This window comes from Dendronephthya gigantea, unplaced genomic scaffold (assembly GCF_004324835.1).
Source record: "Dendronephthya gigantea isolate DGI-Jeju-01 unplaced genomic scaffold, DenGig_1.0 000159F, whole genome shotgun sequence".
Taxonomy (NCBI): domain Eukaryota; kingdom Metazoa; phylum Cnidaria; class Anthozoa; order Malacalcyonacea; family Nephtheidae; genus Dendronephthya; species Dendronephthya gigantea.
This window is the reverse complement of record NW_021163169.1, coordinates 5,495-15,438: the sequence shown is the minus strand read 5'-3', so window position 1 is coordinate 15,438 and position 9,944 is coordinate 5,495. Positions and strand designations below refer to the sequence as shown.

The following is a 9,944-nucleotide window of genomic DNA, read 5'->3' as shown; positions in this document are numbered from 1 at the left end:
CAATATGATCTGGGATTAAATATGATCTAGCCTCAAAATCTCCAGGATAAAATCAGAACTGCACAAACTTACAGTACTGCTATGTATTCTAGTATAAGAAATAAATTGTAACAAAGATACAATTCTTTTCAAACTTTTAACCATGGAATTCTCCCAACGTAAACAATTGTTTAGGTTGTACTGTAATGCTTTTTGTTGCTGACTTGTCTGATGTCAGTGGACTGAATTGTCGCCCTTGACCTTGCTGCTGTCGTTATGCGCCGCGAAGGTTAACGTTTTGAATTCTCGTTCTAGGTACAACTAGGTCTGGTAGCAACCATGCTAAAAGACAAAACTGAAGAACGAGGGCATTGGTTGTACAGCACTAGACTGAGCTATTTGTTAAACGCCACGTTGATAATGAAGATATCGTGCATGTATGCCGTTGAACATATGATGAGACTAAAAACAGATATTCAACAAGATATAACTCTAGTAGCAGAATTTTTTTGACGTACAGCCGCGAAAGTTTGTTCTTCGAAGCATCTTTCCTCTTTGAAATCTTTTTATAGCAAACGAAAAGACAATTATTAACGCATTGATTTATTTTATTTCATTTGTTGCTAAGCTACACACATATAATCTTAACCATAGTTCTAAATTGTCTAAAATCAAAGAGAGTAATAGGATTTATACAATCATAAAAAGGTTGACACTCGGACAACGACGTGTTTAGATACATACGACAGATGTGGATTTACATGCAAGTAATAAGAAAGAGTTAAAAGTTAAAAAAACATTAATTACCAAAATATTAGTCACTAATAAGTATTTCGATATTGTTGCTGGTTGAAGCTCTTCTACTAATAAGAAAATATTACCAGTTAATTAAATGGAAATAATTCTGGCAAACATTATAACTTTTCAAATGTTTTTTCTTCTATGTACCCTCTAAAGCTTCCTTAAGGTCTGTTCACACGATCCAATTTTGTCGCATCCAATTCACTTCTGATCGATGTTTTATCGTCTGTTAACTTGCAACGTATGTGGACAACAAATGAACTAAAGTCAATGCACTACTGGTTTATCAATAAACAACTACATTCCATACGTCAGAAGTGAATTGGATCCGACATCGTGTAAATGAGCCTTAAGCAGTTTATCTCTGACAGTATCTGGGGAAACTTGGTTCAACCAAATCATATTCGACCATCCTCGTTTCGAAGGTTTTTTTCTTTCTCCGTTCACTTTTTTATTTTTACTTTGTTTTTAACTGATTAAATGAATATAGGAATACACGAAAGTTTCTGCAGTTTATCTAATCGCTTTCAAACTTAACTCTAACTTCATTTTTTAAATCTGAAGACAAGCATAAAAAATGTTCGAAAAGTAGCCAATAATAAACAATTTTTATTCTTATAAGAATTTAATGGACGCGAAAAAACATGCAGGGTTTTGGAACAATAATTTTCAAACAAACACAATTATTAAAATGAGTATACCGAAGGTGGTATAAATTGGCCACAATATGATCTGCAATTAAATATGATCTAGCCTCAAGATCTCCAGGATAAAATCAGAACTGCACAAACTTACAGTAGTGTCCAGAAATAACCTAACATAACCTAACACTGCGGTTGCAGTTCGGTTAGGTTGCGGTCGACCGATAGAAACCGCAGACGACCGCAAAGGAAAAAATACCTTCGCAGGTAAAAAGCAATACAATAAAACAACACAATAAAAAATCGAAAAAACCTTAAGAAATCTCTCTCATACCGAGAATGAGGCCGAGGTTTAATCTCCATCTCACAGCGATTCGACCCCGGTCTGACCTCAGTTGAACCACGATCAGACCTAGGTTTGACCTAGGTTAACCGCGGTTTTTGGTAGGTTTTTTTTAGGACAGTACTGTAGGTCCACCTTTGTTATCGTTCAATTAGCATGTAATCAGTTACGCCAACATTCAAATGTAGCTTAATATTGGCTAAATCAAGTTTCCAATTATCTTGAAATAATCTTAGATATACAAGTAACAGTAATTTTATGTGACTAAGGCCTACATTACACGACACAGGATTAGCTGGTCACGACCTTTCGTTTGTCGCTAACAAGAAATGGTTACTAGTAAAAGCTCATTGGTTTGATAGATTTGGTAGATTTTTTTGGATCAGACATAAAAAATTTGACTGTATTCAATAGCGACCCCGTATAGTGTAATTGGGCCTTACGCGTGAGATTAACTATAGTAATGACATCAGATGAACTAAAATTAAGGTTTTTAATTGATGAATATATTGCCCTTAATTATCCAATGCTGAGAAAAGTATTTGCTCAGGTAACGTTCATATCAATTTTTACGTCATTGCTTAGAGTAAACCAAGTTATTTCATTTCATTTCTTTCAGTATTCTACAAAGTCTACTATTAAAGTCTTAAAACGATAAAACAAACACGCACAAGAACAAATACAACAACTTACAAACAGAACCTCAACTAAATAACAACATAACACAGTTTGTAGAAGACCCAAACGGCCAAGCACGAACGAGACACAAAGTCCCATGCATGGTGCTCACCGTCACAAAACAACATATAACAGACTCTACGATGTCAATGTTCAAAAACTGACAAGAAATAAACAGTACAGTATTTAAAATTAGAATTTGCGGCAAGCGCATTTGGGCACCAACTATTATATATGCAAGAGATCGCGGTAAACAGCCAACTCAAGAAGAAAAAGAAGTGCCAAACAAGTTAAAACCTTAAACATAAGAATATTTCGTTATAGGTATGCAAAGATTCATGGTCCAGGTATGTTGTGCATACGCAGACTTATTTACACGTGCACATATAATTTTCCATCAAACAATCGGAAAGAAATTGTTTTGATTAATTTTCGTTTTGACTTTTATATGACCAGTGACGTACCAGCATTATTATTGAGCACATTTATATATCCATGTATGTTCACTGACAGCTAGAATAATGGATTTGTGTTAGGACTATATGTAGAACACAAATACACGAGTATCCCCTACCCGACCTAACGAGCTGGCGACGTCACATGTAGGTGTATGGAAACCGTTTCTTGAATCAGCTGTATATTTGCACGCTTACCACAAGTACCTTCGTAGCAAATATTTAAATCAATCGACTCTTATGCTATAAAGACTATACAAGATTTAGTCAAAAATGGATTTTTTTTATTTCTTTTAACAAATTCGGCACAGTTCAAACATTTGACACATCTGATGGTTTGTCCCTAATATTACGTCGTTTATTCAAATTAAGTTGTGGGATATTATCCGTAAGTTTAATTGGCAATACTTATTTACCTCAATATTTTCTTTCGATAAATATTTTTTTTAGTATTAATTAATGATTCGTGATATTTCCTCATCTAAGACAGAAAGTCGCATTTTCAAGGATCATTACGCCAAGGAAGCGATAAATACGTTTCAAAATTATGAATTTTAAAATGTTTGTTACAATTCATTCCCACGGATAGAAAAGAACACGTCGATGGGAGGAAAAAATGAAAATATTCATTGGGAGACGCGAAAGGTAGAATTGTAGAGGATATGATTTTGCCTTTGGACACATTAACAAAATGCATCTTATTACCACTAGTGAAAAGACCTACAATTCCGCAATCCATGTAAAAAGCCTTCTGAAAAGATCTAATAGAAACACTATGCGCAATTCTTATACCATTTTTTCGGAACGTAATAAAAAATAAAAAAAAAATCTCTTCGGCAATTATTGCATTGTCAGATGACACTAATACTAAACTACGAGTCAAATTAGTACCAGTTAAACAGAACCATTCAACTGATTCATTCAACTCTCCCGTTGAACGTACAAACCATCTGTTGCCACATTCTATTTCCCACAATTCATAGATTTTCCTCAAATTGCAATGCAACATAACGGCACACCCATCATAACTTATTGCGACAGAAGTGAACTTTTCACTATGGGCCTCGTCAAAATTCCAAGAAGGTATTTCTTGATGACTGAGATTTTCACCACAAATTTTCAAAATAGAAATTCTCCCATTAGCGCTAATTATAAGAACATCTTTGGTAAATTTAAAAACACGACTAAAATTTAAAATAGATTCTTCAGTTTGATTTCCTAAGATATTTGAATTCAAAGGTTCATAAGGATATTTAACAACAACGCCTTCACAGACCAACCAAAGATACGACTCAGACCACCAACACGCCACTGCTCGTTGTTTCAGTGCAACAGTTTTCAATGTTTCCCCACTGTCGATACTTCTTATTGAAAGAATACAATTTTCAAAACAGCACGCTACATACAAGGTGTCCGGAGATAATGCACAGCAATCTATAGGGGCGTTGTCGACAAAAGTAGCATCAGGACATTCCAGAGATAAAATAAATACTAGGCTTGGATTCGAATTATGTAAAAGGAATTTCGACCCTTCTAATTTTGAAATATAATGGAAAACATATCGAGCAGGCAAACAATCAATCTGAAAGACGTCAACGATCTTTTGGTTTATAAAATCGTATATCATCAGAGCTGCAGCACTTGCGGAGGAGTAATCGCAAAATGCTACACACTTTTTATTGTCCTTCCATAAAAAGGTTTTTGAACATTTTTTATTAGGGATAAGAACTATCTCACCAGATGGCAAGCGAACATGATCAAAGCTAATCTTACCGCATGATCCGTAATGATGCAAGATACCGTCTGGTATATGTATCTGAATGGAATCTTTACTTGACAAACACGGAGCAACAGAATTCTTTTCAATATACACTTCTTCCAAATTCTCAGAGCGCAAGACATTCGTACATATTGATGAGTCGTAATCCCTACCAAAAAGGAGAATGTAGGAGCCACATAAACTAAACAAACAATCACACCTAAATCTCCAAAACAAATTGTCAACTTCTGCTAATAGGGTTTTCCTCATTACATCCCACACTTGGATCAATGTCTGCCCAAATGTAGCAAGTTTCACTCCACAGGAAGAAAAAGAACAACTCCAAATGTCTTTGGGGCCGTGTGCAATGAAGGGCACTTCCATTCGTTCTTTAACAAGGACGCATGACCGAATGGAATTGGATAAAAAATAGGAGGAATCAGGAGAAAAGCCAAAGAAGACGTTAAGAAAACGCTGTATCTCATCTACTTGTATTTTGAAAAGAGTCGTGAAGCTTGGTATTTTAAGGACTTGTACTGTCCATGTTTGAGTATTAAAGAGGGCAAACATCGTATTGTCTGGTGAGACAGAACAGGGACATGAATCAACTAAGGCATGGGTGACATGATTTGAATTATGATTCTTTTCAGTTGTCACACGTTCTATCCAAATCTCATTTATTGTATCCAAGATATTTCTAGCAACATTTCTAGGACAGACATTATTTTGTGAAAAATCAAAGTATCCGTTTGAAAGATCTCTCAAATAATTGTCACGATATGATGGAGGGCGCTTCTCTCCAAAAAAATTCTCTTCCATCTGTACGAAGAAAGAATGCAATTGAATGATCCTGTAATAAACATCTTTGGGAAGAACACTACCATACGTATTAAGGATTTGCTTAAAATCAATATAGACGGTGCGAATATTAAATCTTAGTCTCAAATAGTTTACGGCAACATGCACCAACCAGTGAAATTCCTCGACCTTACCTGTATCAACTAAATATCTTCTACCATTTTCCAAAGCGTACTTATTCTCGGGTGAAATTTGAAATTCTAAAACAGACTTCAAAGATTCTATCTCACAGAATTCTTTCTCACAAGCCCGCCAAAGACGTCTAACTCCGTCCTTAAGATCTGCAACAAACGAATGTTCCTTAAACCCATTCAATGTCATCCAATCCCATAATGACTTATGATGAAGAGTTAGGCAACCATCATAAACTGGAAGAATTTCTGACATAATCTCAATAATCGCCGTGCGTATTTCGAATTCTTTCCACGGCAGACCCATGCATGTAAAAAGAATTTTCAGTGGGAGAGGCATGAATGCGGCGGCAATAACATTGATAAAACTTTTTAAGATAGATGAAAAGGTATCTTGCTTTAAACGTTGGAGGCGGCTTTTCAAACGTTTGAACTTTTTTTTGTAACATCCGGCAATACAATTGGGAATGCAATCACTTAGATCGGGTTCAATTCCCAAGCCCTTTTCTCTTAATTCATGAATTAAGTGATAAGCGTATAAAAACGATCCCTCACACTTCGAAACAACTGACCATATGCTATCATCAGGAAGGTTAGGTAAGTCACCACGAATGAAAAGCTCAATATCTTGATTGTGATCTTCATCATCAGGAAGGATTTCTAACGGCTGTAAATGTTGAAGAACCTTCCGTACTTGTAGCTCCGGTCTGCTCGAAATGAATATCTTAATCCAATCAGGCAGTTCACAAAATTTCTCAGATATCAACTCGAAAAACTCGCTCTTCATATCAGTTTTGCTCTCGTCCAAGGCATCAACAATGATCAACATTGGATTATTTCTGCGAAGAGAGTGTAGTGGATCGTTTAAAAGAACACGAAATGCGTCTGACAGCGAGTCCCGTGAATGTTCACGACGAAGGATTTCGGTTAGTTTATCAAGGAATCCATCAACATTATCACACATTTGGCTTGCAAGGGACTGGAGGATTCTGTGAGGATTGCTGTAATCAGAATTTTGAAAGTCGCAGAAATGGTGAGCTGCGAGTTGGCCACGTTCTCTATATAGCTCAGAGATCTTTCCAGACAAAACACTTTTTCCAACGCCTGGACCTGCAGTTAGGATCATAACCCTGGTTTCTTTAGTCACAAACCAACTTGAGAGTTGATCAAAAAACCATTTTCTTGTGCCTTCATGAAATTTTTTACAAAGGTCATCAATCTTTCCAGTAAAGTCGAATTTAGCGAGTTTCTCGACAGTTGAGTGATGAGCATTCTCATCTACAGTTTTTCTTAACTCGACTACTTCACTTTTAACATCACTTAATTCTGATTTTAAATCATCGTTTTGTAGTTTCCATTCAACAGTTGAGTGATGAACATTCTCATCTACTGTTTTTCTTAGCTTGACTACTTCACTTCTAACATCAGTTAATTCTGATTTCAAGTCATCGTCTCGTAGTTTCCATTCTTTTAATCTTTCAATATAACTTTCTTCTTCAGAGCTGAGAGGTGCCACTTTCAACTGATCAATATCCTTTTGAGGAATTCCCAAGTTGACCAACAGTACCGAAATTTCTTGCCACAATTTTTCAAACGTTGTGTCGTCCAAACTTGCAGTTGGAATATGACCATACACTTCATTCCTGAACATTTTGACCCTCAAAATGTTCGCTGATATAGATGTATCGCTACCTAGAGGCATAACATTCCACCCAGTCGCTGGTGGAGACAATCCACAAATATTTCGAAGTAGGACAGTCAGTAAGGTGATATCAAAGTTGTTTGAATCTGGTGCACCAGATATTGGGAAGAGTAGATCCCATTGCGGGGCTTTAATTATATTGTATCGTATTCTCTGCAGGGTCTTCTTGTTGGCATTCAATGCGGAGGACAAGGTGGAAGGTGGATGCACCGAATGTAGAGCAAGTCTCAAAGCATCTCCTCCTTTATCTACCAACAGTTGACAAACCCGGGAATAATTAGCTTTGCTTTTTATTGGATCCATTAAACTGATCTTTAACTTGAAAATCCCTGAAATTAGAGAAGGAAATGATTGGGAGATTGTTCTCATAAAAACAAGACACTTACTTCACTTTACTTTAAAGGCACAACGTAAGTCATATAATCGAAGGAAAAACCATAGTACGTTTGTTAGGGTGGCTCCTAATACGTGTAATTAGTACAATTTGTGACGCGACCTTCAAAGATCAGACGCGCATGGAGTAATCCCGATTCGTCAAAACCGGCTTGCTCTGTTTAGAGGCGTTGCTGGAAGTTTATGTCGTCGACATAGGACATAAAGCTTAAAATTAACTTTTTATTTTGGGAGTCTGTGAACCAATCAAAAAATAGAGAAAGGAGAGAGAACACGTACGTTCAGAGACAGAGACTGATAAAAGAGAGATATAAAAGACGGAGAAGTAAAAATTGGGATTCAAGTGAGTTCTAGAGTCTATTGTAGTAGTGAGATTTAAAGCCAATATTTACTACATTTAATTATAGAAGTGTATATTCTTATATATGATCGTCTTTTGCCGCACTGATTCCATTTCAAGGCTCTTTGAAGGCCGGCGCACAGTAGAGCTATGTGCTTAGCAAAAAGTCATTCATGGCCATTGGCGTAAGCCAGTTGCTCTCGTGTGCGGGCGACTTTTCCGGCGACTTTTGGCACGAATGACGATAGCAACTGGCTTACGCTAATGGTCACGAATGACTTTTTGCTAAGCACATAGCTCTAGTGTGCGCCGGCCTTAAAGGTAAGCGGATATTAACATATGAATATCTCCCCCAATTCTAGTGGCGGATCTACTTCGCTAATGCAATTATTGTTTCAAGCTGTGCGACTGGTTTTATGGCTGAATACTGGCAGAAAAGATATGCTTTTCTATCATCCCCGAGCCGGTGCGGAGCACTGAGCACCATGCGAGGATTACGAGGAGCACCGTGCAAGAATTAATTAGGAATTACACTAGGATATTGTGACAGAACATAGCGGAATCCAAAGTTGTGAAAATTCTATGTCATGGACGTTAAATGGTTTTGTTAGTTATGGGCATGCGCGAAATTTGAATGAGTGGAAACCGTTAATCAGCAAGTTTCTGATTGGCTGAGTCAGAAATTTGTATTTCAATAATAACGTCAGCAATTTAATTGCAAATTCACACAACTTTTTTATAAAATTGGCTAGGAGATTATTTTCTTGGTTGAAAATGGCAAGGGTGGTAGATGCATGTATTTCTAGTAATGACATTAAACAGTGCTTATGTTGCTAACAACTTCCTACGTCTCATCTGGAGCTCCTCAGCCCTGTCACCCCGCAACAAACTCAGAATCTTCAACACAATGATATGATAGACAAGTTTGTTCTGCGGTTCATATTAAACATGGCGGTGTGCGGACGTGTCTCACAGCACAGCGAGCAGAATAATCAAAAATACCAAATTGGTTAAGAATCATTAATTATTTTAGTTGCTTTAACAGAAGAGAACCTCTCTAAGTTCAATTATGATGGAAAGAGCGTCAAATGGAACGGAGATCTAGCCCTATTGAAGCAAATAACATCACACACCTTTCATTTTGAGGGCAAATGGACTTCGCCCGGTGGCAGAAGGAAAAAATTTCAAAGCTCTTGTTTCGACCTTAGCTTCGTATGGTGCCCGGACAAACAAAACTCCTTGACCTTTCAAGGAAAGGACGGTGATACCTTACATAAATTTTGTATTAGATTCTGTACAGAAAACTCAAGTAATACTGGAATTGTGAGTACGGGCGAGGATTGTATGAGTGCACGCGTAAGCGAACGTTTGAGAGCCGACAATAGAAATGTATTCAAATCGCATGACACTAAGAACTTAAATCCGATTCCAATACTTAACCTATTAACACAAACAAGCGACCACCTATCTGTGATCGATGCCCAAGCAAAGGAACATAAAAATGTTGGATTGGTTCCGTCTGTTTGTCAATTAAACAACCCGGTGTGTGGCTGTAACGTCCTGACTGCTGAGCTTGAGGGAGTCAAGCTTGATATGGCCATTATCAATAGGAAATTAGAGTCGAAGATATCGGTAACTATGAGTGATCGGGAGAAAGACGAAGTTATCAGTCTTAAAGGAGATCTCGATAACGAAAGGAGAAAGTGTAATCAACTAGAGAGCGATATATCCACTTTAATCAGTGGAAGAAACCAAGAGATAAATGAATTAAGTAAAACTATTGCCTCCCTTGAGAACAATCTAAAAGCAGCTGAAACAAATAACGAATCGTTAAGGGCAATAATTATGCAAATCTATTCAGCCA

General features: G+C 37.0%; 1 protein-coding gene across 1 annotated transcript; it reads right to left on the bottom strand.

Annotated features, from left to right (window-relative positions):
• Positions 1 to 818: 818 nt before the first annotated feature.
• LOC114537536 lies at positions 819 to 7,672 on the bottom strand. Its single transcript, XM_028558584.1, has one exon. It carries the CDS (start codon positions 7,648 to 7,650, stop codon positions 3,400 to 3,402), a length of 4,251 nt encoding a protein of 1,416 aa, XP_028414385.1. The 5' UTR covers positions 7,651 to 7,672; the 3' UTR covers positions 819 to 3,399.
• Positions 7,673 to 9,944: the final 2,272 nt, after the last annotated feature.